We start from the raw sequence: 25,040 nt of genomic DNA, 5'->3' as shown, positions 1-25,040 counted from the left end.
CAATTTCTTTATTATTAAAACACTCTTGTTGCTATAGAAATAGCCTGTGTTTTATTTGTGTTTACTCTTTCTTTCAAAAGGATTTACTTACAGGCGCATTTCCTCATTCTCTTTTTCTCCCTAAATGCTGAAGAAAGCAGTGAAGAGTGTTCTTCAGTCTAATTGCTGAAAAGTCAGTTAGGAAATAAACAACTCACAAAGATAGAGGGAAACAGAAGAGTTTTATTTATTTAAGTCCTCTAAATAAAAGTTCAAAGATAAGGAAAAATAAATCCACAAATAAACAATTCAAAACAAGTAGTCGTGTCTTATATGCTAGATTACACAAAAGGTTTAAGCACACACAGGCAAGCAGGCTGACACACAATATTTCACTGAGCAATCCACATTCTCTTTCTTTGCCATCAGCATCACTTTTACTCACCCCAAGTCAGAGCACCACAAATGTTTCTGCCAGAATATTCCAGAAGGTGGGGGCAGCATGCACCTCAACTCAGCATGCTAGATAGGATACAAAAACTACCTCTTGCATTTCAACTACTGCAAGAAATGATTTTTGAAGGATCATGTTTTATATGAATAGTTCATACAAATTCAGCATTCTATTCCATAATGTAGATCTTGTTTTAGTACAAAATAGTTCTCCCAAATATGTGGGTAAAACTGATACTTCAGAAAGAGCATCACATCCACCTGTGATTTCTCCTACACAGCTCAGGAAATATGCAAACACCAGTGGAGAAGCACCATCTAAATAGTAGATTAATGGAATATTTGATATCTCTATTTAAAATTCAGTCATCAAAAATTAAGTAAGAGGGGGAATCACACAAATAAAAGAAACCTGTTCACAATGGGCAGATTTATCGGTGCTTCATTACTTCACTTTAACCACTAACAAGTGATGCTAAGAGGCGAAGTGCTTATCTAAAAATGAGCAAGAACAAAAATGTACCAAAGTTGGCCTCATAATCCATAATGTCCAGAGGTTAGTCATCTACATTTCTCTTTCTGCAAACCACAAAGCCTGGTTAACACAGTTATCACTCCAAGTTTCTCCAACTTCCACCATTTTCAAAAGGTCTATTTGTTTTCTACAGCCATTCATCCTAGCACTGCTCCTTATTTCCTAGTGAAAATGCAGTGACATGGTATTCTGTTACATACAAAAGAACAAAGTAGGGCCTCCCTGGTGGCGCAGGGGTTAAACACAGCACTATCAAGCTCTGCCAGCCACTGCAGCACAAGGAGTTCCATCCCCAGCTGTCCAGGGAGCAATCCAATCCACATGGTGCAGCAGACCTCTCCTGCCTTGCCTGCTGCTCCCCTCAGTGGTGTATTTCAGTACATCTGCCTGTTCTGCTCCCTACTCTGTCTGTTGAATCCTTTCACCCCCCCCCACCCCTGCACCTCTGGCTTACACCCCAGTTCTTGTATGCATAACTAAAAAAAAACCAAAGACTTCAACTGAAGTCTTTCCCTGCACACACTTCCTCCCACACATTTTTCTCAACTCCCTAGTCACATAAGTGGGAGCCACGGAGTGTGCAGTCTTCTTGCTGAGTCTGGAGAAGCACCAAACAGCAAATTGTGCTGAAATAAAACGGGTGTTTGGAGAAACTTAAAGTGAATACATTAACACTAACAGCTCTCTTCACACAATCCCTTCACTCTTTATCTTCATGCTTTAAAGGAAAAACACACTTCATGTCAGAAACACAACTTGGAAGGTAATCTCTAGGAAGGGGCCTGCAACTGTAGGCTTGCCCCTGGGATTTGACACTGCAGTTGTTTGCTCTAATGTCTGGATTCTCGGTTAAATGGTGAGATCCTGGAGGGCAGGAGTTCTTCCAATTTGTGAGTGCACCTCCAGGTTCTGGCTCAATGAGAGTGTGTTGAAATGTCCATTTTGACTATGAGATGGATGAGTCTTTGCTTTTTACTCGACTCAAAGATCTCCATGGTTTCGAGTAAGCTCTTCACCAAAAAAAAAAATTTGAAGAGTCTTGGTGGGGATCAGAGTTTGCAAAACTAGCCAAGGTCAATTTCTGCAAAGTGGTAATGGAAGTGAGACAGAAAAGATTAATAGGCCAATTATAAAAGCTTGCTATTTTGCCCACTGAAAGGTAATGTAAACGTATTACTGAGAAAGTAGAAGATGAGGTTGGTTTTAAGAAAACCTGGGTCCCATGCAAATAAGCTCAGATATGGAAAGTTTGACAAAAATCTCTCATGCACCTAATGAGAGCATTGTATAAATGTTAGTTATCATTATTTTATCAGTATCTTCAGGATACATCGTGTCTTTGAGAATTCCTTAACTTTACTTCTTGTTTATTTCCCCTCACCCTAGGATTAATGACATAGTGTTTGTAAAGTGTTTTGAAATCCCTGAAGTGTTATAATCAACCCAAGTACCATTTTATTTATGCAAACTGTGTCTACCAGGCGAGTCCATTTAAATATCTAGGACTGGGAACTTCTGTCTCATAAGGCTTAATAAATGATTCCCTCAGGCTCTAAAAGCAAGTACTTTTTCAATGACAATGGGAGGGAAAGCAAAGGAATTACTTTGTGACATCTGTTGTGCAACGTTCTTCGAATGGCACATCTCGATAAATGCATGAGGGTCCTTGGAGAGTTACCGCACACAGTGAAGAGGGAGTGGTAAAAATCCCAGTGTCTCTGCAAAGGAAGGCAAGACAGGATCAAGTCAGAAGAGCCCCACAATTCACGTCAATAGACAGCAACAACAGTGTATTTTGTCCCGCCTCTGTACCTAGGGTCTCTGATAGCCAAACAAAAATTTAAACATGAAATCAAGATGGGGAGGTGAGGGAATGGTCTGTAAAGTGAAGAAAGAGGAGATATAATACTTGGTGCTACAACCCAGAACCCAGCAAATGAAATAAACACACACATGTGAATTGCCTAGACCCGTGTAAACCAAATAATTTTCAATGAATATAAATATTATGCTGTCCTTTAATGTTCTTGGTGATATCCAGATGTTTAGATATTTAATCAATTAATGAGCTAAGGCAGGTCAGGGAACTCTTTAAAGATAAAATAGCTAATAAGTAGTAGAATAAGATGCCTCTGAAGCCATTGGCTTCCAAACACAGTGGACTTTGCATTTCCAGTGGAATTTGCACTCCGTGCCTGATACCTCTCCACATGCTGGAGACAGTCTATGACTGCTAAGACCAAGAACAGTTGTTTATAGTCAACTGGCAGGTTTGCAAAGGCAGCAAAGTCCACAAGTAGAGTGAAAGCTTGGTTTCACCAACGGCTTTTGATATGACTCACCCCAGGGTTTATAATACTGTTTCCTGCCTAGTAATGGCTTCAAGACATTTAAAAGTGTTTGAAATCATCACCATGAAATGTTTTAATCTTCTGGCAAAAACGCCCTATGAGCAATCCCAAATATTATTAGTTGACTCATTTAAATTGATGGGAAGAAAGTAAAACAGCCCCCTTTATATAACTGTCCAACTTGCCTTCAGTGGAGAAATCCCCTAGACAATCCCAAGCACTATATAGTTGATAAGTCTATTTACTCTCCTACATGAAATTTGCATGTATGCATTTTGGCTCAATGCATTTCAGTAGGGCTTAAAAGCATTCTCCAAACCAATTTTTCAGATTAGAATTTCCTGCACTCCCATGGGAGACTGGAAGTACGTTTTTAGTGAAAACTATAGTTAACTGATTCTCTACCTCCAAGTCGTCATCAGGGATAGCTCTTCTCCACTTTATGTTCCATCTGATGTGTTCATAGGCATTGACGACAACTTCGATTGCTTTGGGATAAGAATGACAAGCTTCTATCACCTGCAGAGAAAGCACAGCGTTTCAGGTGTTCAATGCACATATATGATTCATTCATTCCACTCGCAAGGACATTAGCTTTATCAGGGCCCCAAATGCTTTCGACAAATCTCACACTTTTGAGTTTCCAAAGGCACTGCCAGACCCTTATGATGAATGGGAGGATTAATAAAATCAAACTAATTCCCTTCAACATCTAGGAGCAAGTGAAAAAAAGGTGCTAACAAAGAAGGTGGAAGCCAAGTGAATTGCATGCTCTGACCATGAATGAAGCAATTTTGAGATATTTTCTCAATTTTGAGATATGTCCAGCTACATGGGAAACTCTTCCAGCTCTACAGAAAAGTTTATCTTCAAAAAGTCAAACATTAATAACCTAAGACCTAGATCTACTGGTCACAATGAGATAAAGTAAGCTACAGAGCAACATGAAAGTCACCTGCACTCATGTTTATTGCAGCACTACTTATAATAGGCAAGACATGGAAACAACTGAAATGCCCCAAAACACATGACTGGATCAAGAAGTGAGATACACACACACACACACACACACACACACACAATGGAATACTACTCAGCAATCAAAAAGATAAACTCATGCCTTTTGCAGCAACATGGATGGAGCTGGAAGGGATTATACTCAATGAAAAAAGTGAGAAGGAAAAAGAAAAATTTTGGATAGTTTCACTTATAGGAGGAATATAGGGAAACCAAACAAAAGGTCAGGAAAAAGACAAAACTTGCAAGCTGACCATAGATCTGAGGCATTCAGCAGGGGAGGGAGAGAGACAAAAGCCAAAACAGGAAGGAAGAGCATAAGGGACTCTGGTGACAGTTCATAGGGTGATATGGTGGTGGGAGATTTATGGAGATTACACCTGAGGGAAGGGGAGAAATCAAATATTGTACAAAAATGAACAACGATACCAGAAAATTTTAAAAAAGAAAGGCTTCTTCCCAGTAAAATGCCTGAAGAGGACTGACGCCACATTCCAAATCTCACTCACTGGTATCTTAACTTTCATCAACAAATAAAGGATGGGTTGAAATTTAGTTATTTCATTAGCACACTGTTCAACAGTTCAGTGACCAACCCCCCCAAAAAAAAAAAAAAAACTGAGAAGTTGAATCAAGATTTAGTTTTGGACTTTACTAAAATAGCAAATATCCAGACTGGATATTTATACTCTTTTAAAAAAATATTTATTTATGTCTACAAGAACTGGGGTACAGGCCAGAGATGTGGAGGGTGAGAGGATCCACCAGAGACAGAGTAGGGAACAGAACAGGCAGACTGACTGAAATACACTGCTGAGGGGAACAGTGGGTGAGTCAGGTGGGTGAGTCTGCTCAGTGGGTGAGTCTGCTGCACAATGTGGGTCACCTCCCTGGTTGGGGATCAAACTCATGCTGCAGTGGCTGCGGATAGCTTCACAGGTTACGTCTTAACCCCTTGTGCCACCAGGGAGGCCCGGATATTTAGATTCTTAACCAACCTTTAACTTTGACATTGCCATGAGTGCAGGACCTATCTGACCTATCAATCATACAGCATTGTTAAGTAACAAATTTTGGGATATTTAAGCCTAACCTCAAAAACAAAACACATGGGTCTGGTGAGAGGCTTCCCTTGAGAATTAGAAGCAAAAACCCATACCCAACAAGTGAGGCCAGTGGACGTACAGTTGGCTCTTATACTTATGTTAGATTATAAGGTTTAAAAAGTATGGACTTTGCCCCACTAAAAAGGTGCTTTGGAAAACCTTGCACACAATAAAGTTCTTGGTCTGCTTAAATGAAAAAAGAAAAGTCACAGAAATTTCAAGAGGGAGAGTTGGGTGAGTTGAGGCTAACCAGGAAAGGTTTCTTGAAGGAGATGAGTTTCACGTTAGATCTTAGATGGCAAAGTGACGTGTGTTGTACGTATGCAGCTCACCTGCATGTGTGCACTTACACACCCATCTATGTGTGCTGCATCAGCAAAGGTAAAAGTTCTGCTGACATGATCAAAAAAGATAAACTTGTTCCATTTGGGGCAACATAGATGGAACTAGAAGGGATTATGCTAAGCTAAATAAGTCAGAAGGAAAAAGAAAAATGTATCGATGGTTTGAATTATAGGGGGAATACAGGGAAACCAAAAAAGGGGCAGGAAAAAGACAAAACTTGCAAGTTGACCACAGATCTGAGGCACACAGCAGGGGAGGGGAAGGAAGAGGGGGTCAAAACAGGGGAGGGAAGAGCAAAAAGGACCATGGTCTCACTCATAGCAGGAATCTAGAAAACTTAAATAAGGGACCAGGAAAAAGAATAACTATAAGAAAGTAAAAATCAAAATCAACAAACAACTATGAACCAGAGACACTCTAAGGGGGTGGGGGGCAGGGAAAGGAGGGATTGGGGTCAAAATAAGGGGGTTGCAATTGTATGGGGAATATAAAAATAAAATTTAAATTTAAAAAAAAAGGACTATGGTGACAGTTCACGAGTGATGTGGTGGTGGGAAAATTATAGGGACTACACATGAGGGGAGAAATCAAATATAGTACAAAAATGAACAATGGTTTAAGACAATAAAAAAAAAAATTTTAAGGGCCTCCCCTGGTGGCGCAGCGGTTGAACACTGGGTTGCAAAGCTGCCCGCAGCCTCTACAGCGCCGGTTTGATCCCCGGCCACCAGGCACGGGTCCTACATGGCACGCAGATCTCTCCTGCTGCCCGCTGCTCCCCTCAGCAGTGTACTTTGTCAGTTTGCCTGTTCTGCTCTCCGCTCTGGCTCTGGTGAATTCTCTCACCCTCCCGCGCTTCTGACTGTACCCAGTGCTTGTATAAATAAATAAATAAATCTTTAAAAAAAAAATTAAAAATTATACTACAGAGAGGCCTCAAAGCTTTATTCATTCCCTTTCTCCTGACCACTCAAAATTGCTCCCTGAAATCCTTCTTTTCTACATGTAAGCTGAAACCTCAGGTAGGACTCACACCTGTTTACATTTAATTTTGAATAATAATTTGTCTAGATATTCTAGACATAATAAAAATGTCATTTCAGTCAGTACTTTAAAATACTCATTTTAATTGACTAATTCAAAGTCCAAATTTTATTCAAAAGAAACTTTTTTTTTCTCCTGTTGCTCAGTCAGCTTCAAACTACAGTGGAACAGGAGGTATTGTGGATGTGACATCGTGAACATTTGGTCCTGGTCCCCTGTTTCAGCCACAAAACTCCTGAATCCCTTGGAATTTTCTTGAGTAATTGGAACATCTTTTGCTGTTCATAATGAGCTCCTTTCAACCATGTTTAGTTTATGCTAATGAGTGACACTTAGAGGGGGAACCTGAGTATCTTCAAGATTTGTGTCTTCTAGAAAGACTGAGCCTTGATTAGAGGGGGTTTGAACTTTGACATAACCTGCCCCTCCATCCGTGGGGAAGGGGACACGGCATGGGGATTGAGTTCAATCACCAATGGTCAGTGACTTCATCAGCCAAGCCTACCTAATGAAGCCTCCATAAACTGCTTGAAACAATGGGGTTTGGGGAGCTTGTGAGTTGGTGAACATATCGAAGCACTGGTAGGTGCACGCCCTCCAAGAGGATGGCCGCTCTGAACCACCCTGCCCCACATCTACCTCGATCTTTGCATCTCTTCCCAATTGTCTGTTCCTGAGTTGTTTCCTTTGTAATAAAATAGCACTAGTAAGTAAAGTGTTTTCAAGATCTGTGAGTTGTTTAGAAAAATTATCAAACCCAAGGAAAAGGTTGTGGGAATCCCTAAAATTGTAATCAGTCACGCAAAAATTGTGGGCAGTTTGGGTACCCCATCTGAAGTGGGGTCTGTGGAACCAAGTCCTTAACTTGTGGAGTCTGACAGTAACTCTGGGTAGTCAGTGTCAGAACTGAATTGTTGGACATGCAGTTGGTATCAAAGAATGCGAGAATAGGCTGGTGTGAGGGAAACATCACAGTGTGTTTCTGTGTCTCCAGCTGCCTCAGGATACTCTGGGATTGGGAAGGGAGAAGGAAGGAGAGGAGAAACAAAGGTCTGGGCCGACTCATACCAACCTAATTTCACACGGTGCCCTCTGTGCTAGTGTCTTCTTCTGTGGGTGTCACAGTGAGCACACCCCACCAGACAAGAACAACGCCTCTCTTCACATAGGTCTCATCCCCTCCACAACAACTTTTGGGTCCACCAGAACACCTCCAACTTTTTTTTCTGCACTCCATTGCAGTCTGGAATGCAGCTGGCCCACCTCTGGACAACCATTGTGTGTGGTCTATTTTCATTCCAAAGCGAGCCCAGCTGGTTCTCCCTTGTGACACACACTGGTCCCTGGAGAATTGATCCTGTCATCACTCAGGCACTCTGTACTCCTAGTCTCAACTTTTCTTTAATTTGCCAGCAGACAAGCATCTCCAGCCACTGACGTTCTCCTTTAAATTTTCTGATAAGTTTATATGCCAATTCCTTTTTTTCCTTAAAACTTCAAAGCACAGGGCCTCCCCGATGGCACAGCAGTTGAGCACTGGGTTGCAAAGCTGCCCGCAGCCTCTGCAGCGCCGGTTCGATCCCCGCTGCTCCCCGGCCACCAGAGGAGGGTCCCACATGGCACGCAGACCTCTCCTGCCGCCCGCTGCTCCCCTCAGCAGTGTACTTCAGTCCTTCTGCCTGTTCTGTTCCCCACTCTGGCTCTGGTGAATTCTCTCACCCTCCTGCGCTTCTGACTGCACCCAGTGCTTATATAAATAAATAAATAAATAAATAAATCTTAAAAAAAAAAACCAAAAAACTTCAAAGCACATATATCAAGTTTTCTTCTCATTTCTCATAAAGCCCTTCTTAGTGGACATGAGATGAGGAAGAAGTACCCTTACCATCAAAAGGGAAGGACGCCTTTGTACTTAAACTACTTTCTGCAAAGAAATATCCTTCCTATTTTTCTAGTTCATCTCAATCTCAACCAATTGTTATTGGGCAAAAGTTCCCAAAACTGATTTGCTTCACCTCCCTTACAAATTTTCATATATGGCCTAGCAGTGCAGTTTTCAATGTGGGATGATATGCATGTAATGTCTTGGGGTTTCCAGTAAAACTGAGACAGAAAGATGATGATTTTAATACCCAGTTGTGTGTTGTGTGAGAGAGAACAGAGAGAGAGAGACAGAAAGAGAGAAAAAGAGAGAGGTATTATCTTAAAGAAGGGCCCATGTTAGGAAAAGCTCAAGTTCAGAGCAGATAAGACAGAACCAGCTGATAGTGTACCTGGAATGCCAGTCTCAGGAGCCTGGCATTGACTGAAGAAGCAATAGGAAGCTATTCCTTTTTAAAAAAAGATTTATTTTTATTTATTTATGCATACAAGAACTTGGGTATAGGCCAGAGGTGTGGGAGGGTGAGAGGATTCACCAGACAGAGCGGGTAACAGAACAGGCAGATCCACTGAATATACTGCTGAGGGGAGCAGCAGGTGAGACAGGAGAGGTCTGCTGAGCCATCTGAGTTAGCTCCCTGGCTGGGGATCAAACTCAGGCCTTAGGGGTGATAGCACTTGAGATTTAACCCCTGGGCCACTAGAGGTGCCCTACCCTTTTTTTCTTAAAGAAAAAATTATTAGAAAACCGGGGTATAGGTCAAAGGTGTGAGGGGTTGGCGGGTGTTAAAATACACTGCTAAGAGGAGCAATGGGTGAGACAGGAGAGGTCTGTGGCACCATGTGGGTTAGCTCCCTGGCTGGGGATAAAACTCATATCACAGTGGCTGGCGATAGCTTGATAGTGCTGAGATTTTAACTCCTGTGCCACCAGGGAGGCCCACTATTACATATTCTTAACAAGAAAGGATCTTGTTCAATCATTCATTCCATTAGAAGCCTCTATTGAAAACCATGTTTAGCACTATGACAGTAATTCTGAGAAGTTTATGACCTGTTTTTTGACTTCAAGGAGTTTACAACCTACTTGAGGAGAAAAGACATAGATATTTCAAAGAGTTAGAGAGCAATATAAGTCAGTAAATAATAAGAGACCAACTAAAAGATCATCAAGAGTCCCTAGAGCACCATGAGCAAAAGCAGGAAGGAGAAAATGGGATATCAAGGACAGAGAGCAGCGTGGAAGCTGAACAGGCACACCAAATGGCTTCTCAGCTGGCACCACTGCTGGTCCAGGGAATGAAGGGTAACTGAAGCTATGAGAAAGAGTCAGTAGGGCATAATGACTAATGCGATAGGGCGAGAAAAGAACGCAACTTTGAAGCCTGAGATTTAAGGACAAATAGGGACGTCGCTGATGGAAATAGGGAAGTGGGAAGGGCATATTAATTTGGAGATGATCAGATAAAGAGCAGGAGGATACTTCATAGGTAGTGTCCTAACGTGAGTCAAAAATGTGCATGATAGGGCATCCCTGGTGGCGCAAGGGGTTAAACACCGCACTATGAAGCAATCCACAGCCTCTGCAGCATGAGTTCAATCCCCGGTCGGCCAGGGAGCTACCCACATGGCAAGGCAGACCTTTCCTGTCTTGCCCGCTGCTCCCCTCAGCAGTGTATTTCAGTCAGTCTGCCTGTTCTGTACCCAACTCTATCTCTGGTGAATCCCCTCTCACCCCACCCCCATCTCTGGCCTGTACCCCTGCTCTTTTATGCATAAATAAATAAATCTTTAAAAAAAAGTGCATGATAAATGCTCCATTGATGGAAGTGGAGATGTGTGCACCCTCAAAGAATGTGCTGGCTGGAGCTAAGAGGCATAATAGTACTCCAAATGGGTGTAAATGGAAAAAGTCTGAAGCCTGAAAAATGATAATAAGCAGGAGAGAGTAAGAAGGAAAAAAATACATAGCTACCATCTTTGAGGACTTATTAGTGCCAGGGACTATGTTACATTTTTGCATATTTAGCTTGCCCAGTCTCTGGACAACCCTATGAAGTTGATCCAATAACCATCCCCACTTTACAGATTTAAAATAAAAGACCTTCCATACCAAGATCTCTCATGTGAAAATAAAAGAGTAAAGACTCAAATTCCTATGTTCACACACATCCCACATCTTGAAAACTTTTTAAATTAGTGGTTAGATTTTTTTATTCATTGAGCTATAATATATGCAGAATAAAACACACAGATTTTAACTGTGCAGTTTGATGAGTTCAGTCACGTAAACATCATGCTGGTTAAGACACAGAACATTCACATCATTCCAGAAAGTTCTGTCACGACCCTTTCTCATTAACCCCCTTTTCACTTCAGAGGCACCTCTCTTGTAATTTCTATCACCATAACTTTGTTTTGTCTTTTAAAAGAAGCCATTCCATGGTTCAACAGGAGCTGTTAGCAGATCTTAGGTTGTGCAGCCGGGTGCACAGAGATGACCTTCAGCATACACTGGATGGCTGCACAGCCACTCATATCCATGAGATTGGTGCCTGCCTTCATCATCTTATGGGTGAACACTGTCTGTAAAGAAATGGTACCCATATTCCCAAGATAGGAAATATGGCCCCAGGTATACCCTTCTTCCCTCTTCTAGCCAAAAGTGAGAACACAGACAAACAAAGGGAGAAGAGATGTGGCAAGAGTTACTCTCCTCTTTCAACATTGTACCTACACCTCCCAACTAGGTTGTTGGGTTTTGCAAATAATAATATGAATACAGATTGCCAGGTTTTATTTGAATTTCAGCTAAACAGACATAATTTTTAGTGTAAATGTGTCCCCACTATTGCTTGGGTCATGTTTCTACTAAAAATTACTTAAATTACTTTTCTGAAATTCAGATTTAACTTAGCAGTGTGTATTCTATTCAGCCACCACATTCACAGGCCCTACTAAGAAACAAACTTAGTTGTAAATATAAGAACATAATTCAGAGCTTCCTTGCCCCTCCCTGGCCTGGTTCCACTGGCCTAGGAGTCCCACTTTATTTCTGTTCCTTTTCTCCCTAATAAAATTACTCTTTCCCTTAAAAGAAAAGAAAAGAAAAGAAAAGAAAAGAAAAGAAAAGAAAAGAAAAGAAAAGAAAAGAAAAGAAAAGAAAAGAAAAGAAAAAGAACATAATTCATTCATAGATTAGGAGTCTAACTTCACACATTTGGTGCTTGAATTTGTCCCTGGTACACTTTCATATCTCACAAGGGGGTAACTTTTACCTTTCACTAGGGTTAAGTAAATTCAAGTAGATCTTAAACTGCATTGTTAGCTGCACAAAGTCCAAAATGCCCACTGCCATTGGCAGTTGGGTTTATCTGACACTAAGTTTTCTGCCAAAGGATGGTTGTGGCAGGAAATGCCCTATTGAGCCTGGCAGCTTCCCCATTCTTTTCATTGGTATAGTGGGCTTCTTCCAGAATGAAGATAGCTTGACATACCTTCTTCAGGCATCAGTAATTATTTGACCAGTCAGCAACAAAATAAGACCCTCAAGAAAATGTAAACTTGAAAGCATCCCTCTATGCTCACTTGACCATCAAATGAAGAAGTGATATGGGGCTAGTGAGGAAGGGAAGGGGACCGTACCTAGTAGAGGAGCCTTCCCGTACACGTGGCATAGGCTGCACGTAGGCATATGATCAATGATCTGTTTTCTTTAAAACACTCATTTTGAACTGAGATTCCTGCCCCAATGATGCCTGAATGAGTGCTGGACATTGACACTATCAGATGTAGCAGCATCAGGATAACTGAGAACCTGATTAACAAGTTCTGGGGGCTGAACATGACAAATGCCAGAAACATCAAGTGTGATGGGCTGTTTGTGTATGATTAACTTTTTGTGTAGCTCATTATAGAAAGGCCAGCTCAAGATGAGATGGCAGAAGGGTCTCTTCAAGGTGCTACACCCGCCATTCTCTCAGATCAATGGCCAACGATCTGAAAAATATAAGCGCTCACATTCAATTTCTGTCTCTGTTTATTGATTTTTCGGTAGTGACAGGCAGCAGAATCCAGGCCCATTCCCATTAACAGAAGAACTGACGTGGACCAGGGAGAGGCTGCTGCTTCCTCTCTGCTGGTGTGGGAAACAGAAGATGCTCAATAAAATTCACCCTCTGTGAATCTCTGGTGCCTCCACTCTCCCTTCACAGAACAATTGGACAAAAAAAGGTTTTTTCCTTACAGTTGTGGCAACTGGAATGACTTTCAGACACTCCTCATCATCCTACACCTAAAAGCACAGATTTAAAAACAGTCCACATAAATCTCCCTGTCACCCTTCAAATTCAACGCCACCTGTAAGTCCCTTCAGCAGAGAAACTCTAAAGCTTCCTCAGTCCTTAATATTGATCTATTTGTGTACAGAAAACTATTTAATGACCAAAGAGCCTGCTTATACTGTGGGTTTCACATACAGCATTGTTCAAAGGCAGCAATCATCCTTACCTCCCCCAAACCCTCACATACTTTTCCCTCCCCTAGAAAAATGTCTTTCTTGCCCTACAAGAAAACCCAATCTTGGCTCCCTGGGGTGTCACTTCCTTCTGAATTATGCTGAGAGAAAAAAAAAATCAAATGTCCTTTTGTACCCTGGAAAGCAATTGCAAACCCTATAATTCTTTTTCCCCCTTATGTAATTTATACATTGGCTTTCAGTGAAATACACCCTCTACAAATTTGCTTTGTATTTGGAAGACAGCATCTTCAGCTCTGACCTTGTTCCTTGTAAATAAGGAAACTGAATTCCCCATCCACCAGAGAACGAATCACTTTATCTTCTGGATAAATGAATCAGTCATTTACTTGTCGGAAAGATGACTTTCTCTTTGGAAAGTCGGGCTGTAGAGTAGTTGTTCTAAATCATGATAAAGCATCTGCATAGTAAATTGAATAGTTTTTCTTCGGTTTTCCTTTGGAAGAGGGCCAGTTCTCTTACAGAGTTGTTGGGTAGTAACAAAAATGTTTATGCTGCCAGCCATCTACCAGTAACTAACTCTATCCTAAATCTCCTCAGTATATGGCCAAACTGGAGAAGTCAGAGGGGCAAAAGAGAAGCAAACAGGGAAATACTAACTGTGGACAAAGTGTTCCTTGGAACATCTAATCGTCTGCCTATTTTCTAGCCTTGTGAAGGAAACTAAGCAGAGCTAGTAGGAATATGCCTACAATGGACCAAGAGCACATTTCAGGAGGAGGTGGGACGAAAACAATTTGTTGAGTGCCACACTGGCTCAGTGATTTACATGCCTTCCTCACTCCTCAGACAATCCTGAAAAGTTGATATTTTTACCTTCATTTTTCAGAGAAGGAAAATTAGAGATTTAGGGGACTTGTTCAAAAATCATACAACCAGCAAATTGCCAAGGCAGAGCTCCTCCCCATGGTTACTAAGTCTCTACTCTTAACCCTCATCATTGTTACATCAAATCCAAGTTACATGCATCCCACTCGCATGACCAGTCGGCCCCTCAAGCACAGCAGAACTCCCAATCTCCCCTTCTAAATCCACTCCTCTAGCATTGCTCCTATCTCTGGAAATAGCATCTCGAATTTTTTCTCCTCCTTGGGTAAAAATCCGTGAAGTTATCCTCGACTCCCTCTTCCTCTAGCAGCCACAAATAATCCATCAGCAAAACTCACTGATTCCCCACTTTAGGATTTTCCGTGAATCTGACCACCTCTCACCATCTTCATCATTTCCACTGTGGGTGTCAACCACCCTTATCTTTTGTCTAGATTATTATAATACTTTTGCTCCCCCAGTGTTATTCTCCAAAAGGTACTCCAAAAGATCCTTCTGAAATATAAGTCAGACTTGGGTTTCCCAACTCAAAATCCTTCCATGATGTCCTCCCTTACTCAGAGTAAAAGCCAAGGACATCACCAAGGTGTAAAAGCCACTGATAAGTGATTTGCAGACACCCTTGTATATGCTTCTCCTCCCCCTCTTTAATTTCACTCCAGCCACTCTGGATTCCTTGCTCCTCCTCAAACATGCTTAGCCCTCTCCTACCTCAGGATCCTTGTAACAGCTTTTCCTTACACCTGAAACAGTCTCTTCCCTTCACCCCATGTATTCACACCATTTGCTCCTTTACATCTTTATTTTTCTCTAATCAACCTTTGCAAAATCACAGATTCCCAAACACCAACAAAAATGGCATTCTGTTATTTTCTTTACCTTGCTTAATTTTTCTCCATGACACCTAGGTATCAGAGCAGATACATTTGTTGTTTGTTTGTTTTTCCTGTCTCCCAATAGACAGTATCTTCCTTGAGGGTCTTGTTTGGTTCAATGCTCTATCTCCAGTTTCCAAAACAGTGCCTGACACATAGTAGGTGTTCAGTAATTATTTGTTAAATAAAAAATGAACTTGACCACTTTTTGCACCTTTAGGAAAACATCTTAATTTTCCTTAGTATTTCCTTTATTATCTTCTAAATGAGGATAATGCTAGTACTCACCCACCATTATGAAAACAAAAGGAAACAACCAATATGAATCTTACCATTCAACAGAAGACATCACTGCAACATTATTATTTATTATATTTTTGTTGTCATTGTAATCATCTAGAATTCTCTATAAAGTTTTATAAAACTCCATAGCATTCTGAATATTATATATAATTTTAAGAAGGAAATGACAATCTTCCATTAAAACACTGAAAACCAAGAGAAAATCCCTTACTAAGATCACAGAAATTACTGAACTCTTCACACCTACATCAGAAAGTTCTCTATGTTGTCCATCTGGAATTTACCCAGCCTGAGTATACGCCCCTTAAAGTCTTAAATTCTTTCCTTCCAAATGAGTTACCATCACAAACCTAATGCAAATCTGTCATCCATTTGGCAATACCACCTTTTATTCCCCTACTCTGCCATTTATCCTTCTACCAAGGTTTACCATTAACCACAGCACATTAAGCCGTCTCTCTGTGTTTATCTCTCCCACCAGATTCTAAATTTGAGAGTAGATGCCAAGTCTTATCAATATTATTAGCATGTTGTCCCTGCTAGCCCATTAGAGATTATCAAAATATAATGTTCAAAATAAAAGTTGGACAGTGTGATATGGCAAGAACACAAGCACCAAGTGCTCTAAGGTCGAATCCTGGCATCTGTGTGATGGTTCATAGGTGATATGGTGGCAGGAGAACTATGGGGCTTACAGCATTATAAGAAAAAAAAAATTAATTAATTAAAAAAAAAGTGGACTAGGAGAAGACAGGGATGTGTGTATACATGGAAGGTCAGAGAGAGGACCAGAGCCAGTCCCCCCAAAAGCTCAAGCCTCAAACAAGCTTGAGTTACCTGGGGCCTTCAGACCAAGCTCCATCTGCGTCTCCTGCACGCTGCCCACCACCTAGTGCTCGCTTGCACCCCTGAGCCCAGCCTCACCTTATGGAACTGCGGAGGGTATATTCGAGCGGCTCCATGGTTCAGCAGCAGCTGGTAGCAGATCTCAGGCTGGGCGGCCGGGCGCACGGAGGTGACCTTCAGCACGTACTGGATGGCCGCACAGCCGTTGATATCCATGAGGTTGGCTTCGGCGCCCGCCTCCAGCATCATGTGCATGAGCACATGGTCGCAGTTCCAGGCGGCCTTGTGGAGCGGAGATTTAAAGTCGTCATCCCGGGCATTGACCTCAGCCTTGTAGTCGAGCAGTATGCGGCAAATGAGGTGGTGCTCCCTGCTGTACTCCTGCTCTTGAAAGCGGAGGGCCCAGTAGCTGGCGATGGCGAGTGGCGTCTCCATGTGGGCGTTCACACTGTCCACGATGGCTCCGTGCTCCACGTAGAAGGCCACCAGCTCCGAGAGGCCGAAGTGCGCAGCCGTGTGCAGGGGCGTCTCCTCATCCTGGTTGTTGGTCTTCAAGTTCACATTTGCTCCTAAAAGGAGAGATTCAGGAAGACAATGATTGAAACAAATCTAGGCCTTATTCCCAAAGTTCATTAAGCCGGGTTTTTCTCACTGCTTCCTTTTTAACTTCCGATTGCAATGCTTTGTTTTACACCCCCAAGTTCTTTTACTGGGCCCCAAGGAAGTCACACCTTTGAAGCAACAGTGCCATCTCCTGGACGACTAGGGAGAGAGCAAAGCCTCGGCAGACACTGGAGAGGGTTGATTTTAATTCTTAATCCAGGTGAGGTGAATTTGGAAATATAAAGTGACTCCTATACCCACATAGCTTTAATCAATAAAATACCAAATGTCATTTTTTAAAAAGGTTATATCACAACATTTGAAGCTCATACAGTGTCTTTAAACGTCATTGATTTCTTTTTCTGAGCAGGTAAACCTAAAAGTTTGGTCCAGACAAAAGTTAGTGGTATGAAAATTGCCCAATCCTCTGACTGAAAGCTGATCTGTTTAGGTAATCTCCCTAAGTCTATGAGGCCTCCTTGAAACACGGCTGCAGAACATAACAAAAAAACACAATCACTTTGACCACCAAATTGGCCTAAAATGGTTTCCACAGAGAGGAGCTGAAGTTGGTATAGTAGAAATACTCATTGAAGCAAAGACAACAATTTAGAAAGTGTAACATGTTAGATATTGCTGACAAAGATTTTTAGAAATACAAATTTTTATTGCTAAGAGAGGTCCTTAGAAGTGATTTCAACTGACCCACTTATCTAACAAACCAGTAAACTGAAGTGATGTTTTTCCCCCCTGAGGCAACATTAATTTATAACAACATATAGGTTTCAGGAGAATAGTTTCTCACCCCAGCAACTGTATTTATCACACCATGTCCACCCACCACTGATCAGCCCCTTCCACCTGTCCTTTCCTTCCCCTGTGGTGATCACCATTCTGTTGTCAGAGTCTAAGGGTTTACTTTGTTCGTTTGTTTTGTTTCTTTATATTCCACAAATGAGTGAAGTCATAGAGTAATTGTCTTTCTCCTACCAACTTATTTCGCTTAGCAAATCCCCTCCAGTTCCATTCACGTTGATCAAATTGCAAGATTCCATCCATTTTTATGGCTGAGTAGTACTCCCTTGTGTATTTATACCGCATCTTCTTTATTCTTTGTCAGGTACTTGGGGGTTATTTCTATATATTGACTGTTGTGAACAGTACTCCAATGAACACAAGAGTGCATACATCTTTTTGAATTTGTGGTTTTCATATTCTTTAGATGAATATGATCCAGAAATGGGATTTTTGGAACATGGCATTTCTATTTTTAACTTTTTGAGGAATCTTCATATTGTCTTCCACAGTGACTGCACTAGTTTACATTCCCACCAACAGTGCACAGGGTTGTTGTTGTTGTTGTTGTTGTTTTATCACACCCTCACCAACACTTGTCATTTCTTGTTTTTGATACCAACCTTCTAAGCTGAGATGAAATCTCACTGTAGTTTTATTTTGCATTTCCCTACTGATACATGATGTAGAACATCTTTTCAGGTATCTGTTGGTTATCAGCATCTCTTCATTGGTAAAATGCCTATTTAGATCCTCTGCATGTTTTTTGGTTGTTGAGTTATATGACATATTTTTATATATTGATATTAATCCCCTGTCTGAAACATGGTTTTGCAAATATATTCTTCCATTCACTAGTCTGCCTTTTCATTTTACCGATGGTTTCTTTTACTGTACAGATGCTTTTTAGTTTGATGTGTTCCCACTTGTTGATATTGTCCTTTGTTTCTCTTGCTGTTGGGACAAAGCCATAAAGACATCACTAAGGCAGTTATTAAAGAGCTTATTACCTTTTCTTCCATATATTTTATGGCTTCAAGTCTTATATTCGTCTTTATTCCAGATTGAGTTGATTTTAGTGAATTTAATTTTCTAATAGGGAATGTTAATTGCTAGAATGGTCAACTTGAGAAGCTAAAATTTTCCTTTTCTGCCTAATTTAATGGAGTGAACCAAGTGACCCCTATGGGGCCTGCTCTATAATCATTTCTCCTGGAAATTTTTTTTTTTAAGATTTATTTATTTATGCAGGCAAGAGCTGGCGTATAGGCCAGAGGTGTGGGGTGGTAAGAAGATTCACCAGAAACAGAGCAGGGAGCAGAACAGGCAGATCGACCAAGGTACACTGCTGAGGGGAGCTGTGGACAAGACAGGAGAAGTCTGCTGAGTCATGTGAGTTAGCTCCCTGGCTAGGGATCAAACTCAGGCCTTAGGGGGTGATAGCACTTGAGACTTAACCCCTGGGCCACAAGGGAGGCCCTACCCTTTAAAAAAAAAATGTTTTTTTGCTTAGAAAACTAGGGTGTAGCCCAGAGGTAACAGAGGTGAAATACACTGCTGAGGGGAGCGGCAGAGGAGACAGGAAAGGTCTGAGTGCCATATAGGTTATCTCCCTGGCTGGGAATCGAACTGGCCCTGCAGTGGCTGCCAAGAGCTTCATAGTAGTGAGACTTAACCCCTTGTGCTACCAGGGAGGCCCTCTCCTGGAAATTTTTATAGGCACTTCAAGTATAAATCAGAACAGACTGTTAATATTTTCATTAGTGTTATTATTTCAGCAACTAATGCTTATTAGTCATTGTGTGCAACATTCTGAGCTAAATACTTTTCATATATTGCCTCTTTGACTCTTTCTAACAACAGTTTACAGTGGGTGTTTTTATCTTAACTTTATAGATGAAGAAATCTGAAGTTAGGCTAATAACTATGCCAAACAACAGGAAACAACTGAATAAGAAGTTTGAAGGTAGACAGACTGGCTTCAAAATCTCTTACCACTGTGCTATCCTAACTCATTATTAGATTTCTAGAAAATACATCTGTACTTAACCTTGTTTTTTTGTATTTGAAAATGTGAAGAGTAATCATATTGCTCTGTTAATTTTAAAAATCTGCTCTTCAGGTATTGCTCCTCTCTGCCCTTTTTTATGGAGTCCTGTGATCAGATGGAGCACATTTGAGTAAGGCAAGGCAGGAATTTGATATAAAATCAACCCAATCCCCCATGGGGTTTCAGAGAGCACATTGCTCTGTAAACTCTGAGACTGTCTTGTGCTCCTAACTTGCAGAAAGCAGAATTACAACCAGAGAGTGTCTTTCACGGGGCCATCTGTGTTCATCTGTATTCCACCCCAGAAAGGTTCTGGGTCGGGTCTCCTTTCAGGTCAACTCTTCTTTGCTGTGGAGTGAAATGGAATAAATAAGAATGTCTTCCCAGGAGCCATGTGCAGGGTCACTTCAGACGCTGGAGAATTTCCAGTAAGGAAGGGAATCAAAGGGTCAGGATGAAAATTTTACAGGCCAGCTTGGAACAAACCACATCCTTTATTTTTTAATGTACTTGGACATTTACAGTTGATCCTTGACCTGTTGGTACAACTAGATATTCCACGTAGTTTCCTTTTCTCAACAGTGGAGCTTATTGCTATATTTGAATTGTATCTTTGAGTGTACCTGGTTGGTGATGCATTCGAGAAATTTGAGACCATAAACACACATCCTTGGGGACTTAAAAAAAATCTTTTTTAATATGAAAATATAATGGATAGTTTCTTAGAACAATAACAACCTCATGTACTATAAAACAACAGAAATGTGCTCTCTGACACGTCTGGAGATTGGAAGTCCAAGGAGAGAATCTGTCAAGGGAGAATCTGTCTCATGTCTTCTCATAGCTTCTCATGATGCTGCAATCCTTGGTGTTCCTTGGTTTATAGATGCATCACTCCATCCGCACACGGTTCCTTCTTGTATTTCTGTGTTTTCACATGGCTGTGTCCTTATAAGGACACCAGTCACAAGTCACACTGCAATTAGGGCCCATCTGAATGCAGGATTGCTTCATCTTAGCTAATTACATCTGCAACACTCTGTCCAAATACGGTCACATGCTGCAGTACTGGGAATTAGGAATTAATATGGGGACATAATTTAACATAATTTGGAGGGGTGGCATAATGTCACCCATAATATAAAACATGCAAATATATAATATGTAGAAACACATATGTACAGTTTAAAAAACTATTGTGAAGTCACCACCCATGCCATTGGTCATATTCAAGATCAAGAAATCAAATCCTCCTGGGAGCAGAGAAGCCCTCCACTTCCCTGCGTGCCCTTCCCTGTTACAGCAACTCCATCCCGCCAGAGGTACATTCTTCTGATTATTGTGATAATGGTATCATTGTATTACTTAGAGGGACTTCCGTTTATTTTTGAACTTTACATTCACGGAATAATTAACAGGTATTCTTTTACAATTTGCTACTTTCACACTCCACTGTATTTGTGAAAATGTATGTTGGGATGTTTAGCTCTTGCTCACTCATTTATCATGTTTTGTCGCACAGCACAAGCAATGCAAAATTATTTCCTCCCACTGGTGTCAGAAATTTCCAGGTTCAGGGGATTCCAAACATTGCTGTACTGAGCATTTGTGTAACTTCTTGCTCCCCAGTGCACATGTGCAGGGGTGTCTCTTGGGGCCAATACCAATGAAAGAATTGCTGGGACCTGGAGGATGATCGCTTCAAGTTCATTAGCTGGCATCCATCAGGTGGTCATAAGAAACTACAACGTCATACCCCAAGCGTGAGTGTTCTTGTGCCACCACCTCACCAACTGTTTCATTTTAGCCAGCATGGTGGGTGAGAGCTCATTGTGATTAAACATTTGCTTCCCTAATTATCAATTAGGTTAGACATATTTAAATATTTTTATTGACCAACACTGCCTTTTGCTTACTATTATAAGCATTTATATGCTGTTTTATAATCATTTAAAATAACATTTAAAATCTACATAATGAGTGAAGACTCATTCTATGAATAGGAAAACATTTTCCACAAAGTTTTGATTTCATTACTAACACTACAATCAATACATTTGTAATTTTGTAATGTAAATTTCAAGATTATTTCCTTGGAAGAAATTCCCTCCATAATAGAACCAATAAGCTAAAACACCTGAATTATTTTTAAAGACCTTAATGAATATTGACAAAAATTATATTTATAGATCTCTCATTAATACTTAAGAGTGCTATTTTTCTCACCAGTATTTTATGATACATTTTTTAAAAATTCATGCTGGCTTCATTTGGAAGTAAAAATGGTCTCTTTTTTTTAAAATCTGAATTCATTTGATGAGGGTTTAAACGCTTTCTCTGCAATTATTCACTAATGGTATTTCTTTATTAGTCATCCAAATTGTGTTCTTTTTATATATTGAATCCTTTCTGCTTTGTTTGCATTTATATGAAGTCCTCATCAAATTAAGATGTAAACCTGTGCTCTCATAATTGCTAAAAATGTTTAACCAGTTCGTTTTAATTTTTCTTACACACAATGGTTAATTTTAGTGAAATTCATCCCTCTTTTTTTGTATTAGAATGCCCCACTTCTCTCAGAGGTTATATAACCCTCTAGATTAATTATAAGCTAGTTTTTAATAGATTTTAGAAATATTTAGCATTTCATTCATCTGGAAACTTATTTTAGTTTAGACATCAATTTAGGAAGGTTGACACTCATACACTACAGTTTTTCCATACAGAAACATTGTCTATTTCTCTAAAAGGTTTTCTTTTCATTTTTATAAACATTACTCCTCCCAAATTTTTTTAAATAAATTTCTTTTTTTTTTAAGATTTATTTATTTATACAAGAACCGTGGTACAGGCCAGTTGTGCGGGAGGATGAGAGGATTCACCAGAGACAGAGCAGGGAACAGAACAGGCAGACCAACCGAAATACACTGCTGAAGGGAGCAACAGGTAAGACAGAAGAGATCTGCTCGCCATGTGGGTATCTCCATGGCCAGCAGGGATCGAACCGGCACCGAGGAGGCTGCGGACAGCTTCACAGAACTGCGCTCAACCACCTGCGAAACCAGAGAGGCCCAGTCCTCCAAATTTTGCAGCAATTTTTATTTTAGGGGAGCGAGGTAAATTATTTCTGGGGAATGTAACTTTTAAGTAACAAAGGCCCTCATGAACCTTTTTATTCATGCAAGATAGTCTCCAGAAGCAGTCTGGAATGGCAGCAAATAAGACACATAAAAAAATAATTTGTATTGCATGATAAAAAACAAAAAATTTTTATTTATGGGCAAAGAACACAGATTTGTCTCTTCATAGGATGAAGAGAAAAGACAGGATGAGAATTTGAGCACAAGGAGTACGAGCCGGCTACCAGAAATGGTTGCTGGTCAGACCAAGCCCAAAGGAAGAGAGCTGTGAGGAAATTTCCTAAAGCCAAAAATTACTGAGGGACTTTAACCTCGTGCCAGTTAATATTACATTTTTTTCTGTCCTGCCATACTTTGTGACAGTCTCCTTTCATTACCCTTCAACAACTTGGTCAATTTCATGAATTCTAGTTATAAAGCCTCACTCTTGGGTATTCTTTTCCAAATAAAATTAAACGGCCCCATCTGTTAGGTTGGCTGAACGCTGCCATTCATCCCCATCGTGGCGGCTCCCTCTGCTGGGCTTTGCTGCTCTCTACAGGCGATGAGATGACCTTTAGGGGCATCCTCTCCCAATATCCACACCCCCTTCCATTGTGTCATCTCACCAGTTGCGTGAAAGTAAGAACAGAGAGCAGGTCCCTGTTACTGAAAAAGCTGTCAATTTCCTGATTTTCCACTCAGGGAATCCACATCCTTCACTTTACATCCCTCAACAAGCTCCTATCCCTCAAAAGCCTCAGTAAGATTGGGATGATCAGGGATGTGATGAAGGCGAAGGTCAAACCAATGCTTCTCAGCCCTTTCAGACATGCCTCTCCCACTCCACAATAAAATCCATAGAAAATATAATATGCTACCTCCACACATAATCTTTTAAATATATATATATATATATATATATATATATATATATATATATATATATATATATATATATAGCCTCCCCGGTGGTGCAGCGGGTTGAGCACAGTGCTGTGAGGCTGTCCGCAGCCTCTGCAGCGTGGGTTCCATTCCTGGCCAGCCAGGGAGAAACCCACAGGGGGTCACAGAACTCTCCTGTGTCGCTCTGCTCCCCTCAGCAGTGTATTTCAGTCAATCTGCCTGCTCTGCTCCCCGATGTGTCGCTGGTGAATTCTCTCACCCTCCCCTGCCTCTGGCCTGTGCCCCAATTCTTGTATAAATAAAAATAAATCTTTTAAAAATATATATATATATAAAGGCAAGTTAACATGTATAGATAAAATGAAAGTAATTTCTAATACTCATTACAGAATTATGATTGCTTCAATACTATAAATAAATTAACAATCATGCAGAGTGAAGTTCAAAATGTTGATGTTTAGGAATGACTATCCTGGATGACATAATAAAATAGTGATTTGTTTGAACTAGTGACGCAGAATCCAAACAACTATATGTATGAAGTGACACAGGTGTTTCATATTGAAGTTCAAATATCGTGTCATTAATGAATGGTGCTCTAAAATGAGGGGGAAAAAAGTCTTGGCAAGTTTCTGAATAAATGCAAATCCAGTCTTACCTTAATTTACCCCATAGTTGCATTCCTAGAAATGTCCCTATTTATTTCCAATTCAAAAGCATGTTATGTTTACATGCAAAATGGAGTTAGGTTAGAAATCTATGTTATTAACCTAAATACCTACTTTCATTCAGCACTAAGACTAAGAATTTTTTTACAAATTATGAAATAATTCAAACAGAAAATATTACAACAGACATCGACATACCATCACCCATAGTTGACAGGTATTCTCTTTTGCCATATTTGCTTTTAACTTTAAGTATTTGTTTTGGAGGAAGAATAATGCCACCATCTGTGCTGGAAGACTTGTCTAATTTTCTTCTGTACTTAGATATCTTGATATGTCTTCTTGTTTTGCTTCTCAGCTTCAATTTTATATTAGACATACTATTAATAAGTACAAGTGGCTGCGGTTTCTTTTCCCATGATAAAGGTAACCTCTTAATAAATAGTTCAAATAACCTTTTATCATTGAGCAACTGTCTTTCAACAATGCTGAGTAGTACCATGGCAGACACTATAAGTATTCACTGTCTATTTTCAGAGAGGCATCTTATTGAATTACCAAACTTATACCACATATTCCTCTTCAATTAATCTAACTTAGTTTGTCAAAATTATTTTTTATTAAATAACAAGGAATTTGTTAGGAAAAAAATCAAAGATGGGACTTGATTGACAATTTCCCAGGACAGCTGCATTAACAAAGATATCTCTTTTAACTATGTTTTTAAATGTCTTGGGAGTTTACTAATTTACTTACTTATCTACTTATTATCAACTTTAAATAGCATTTTTAACCTTTG

General features: G+C 40.3%; 1 protein-coding gene across 1 annotated transcript in view; it reads right to left on the bottom strand.

The window, feature by feature from the left end:
* Positions 1-212: 212 nt before the first annotated feature.
* ASB4 (ankyrin repeat and SOCS box containing 4) overlaps positions 213-25,040 on the bottom strand; it is a 59,364-nt gene continuing 34,536 nt past the window's right edge. Inside the window, exons 3-5 of the mRNA XM_037508130.2 lie at positions 16,179-16,669; positions 3,724-3,837; positions 213-2,685 (exon numbers count right to left, since the gene is read on the bottom strand). Of these exons, the coding sequence (XP_037364027.1) occupies positions 2,497-2,685; positions 3,724-3,837; positions 16,179-16,669 (794 nt within the window). The 3' untranslated portion in view covers positions 213-2,496. The remainder of the gene's footprint in view (positions 2,686-3,723; positions 3,838-16,178; positions 16,670-25,040) is intronic.

Source organism: Talpa occidentalis, unplaced genomic scaffold (assembly GCF_014898055.3).
Source record: "Talpa occidentalis isolate TD23 unplaced genomic scaffold, MPIMG_talOcc4v2.1, whole genome shotgun sequence".
Classification (NCBI taxonomy): domain Eukaryota; kingdom Metazoa; phylum Chordata; class Mammalia; order Eulipotyphla; family Talpidae; genus Talpa; species Talpa occidentalis.
Note: the sequence above shows the minus strand (reverse complement) of the source record. Positions and strands in the feature narration are given on the sequence as shown.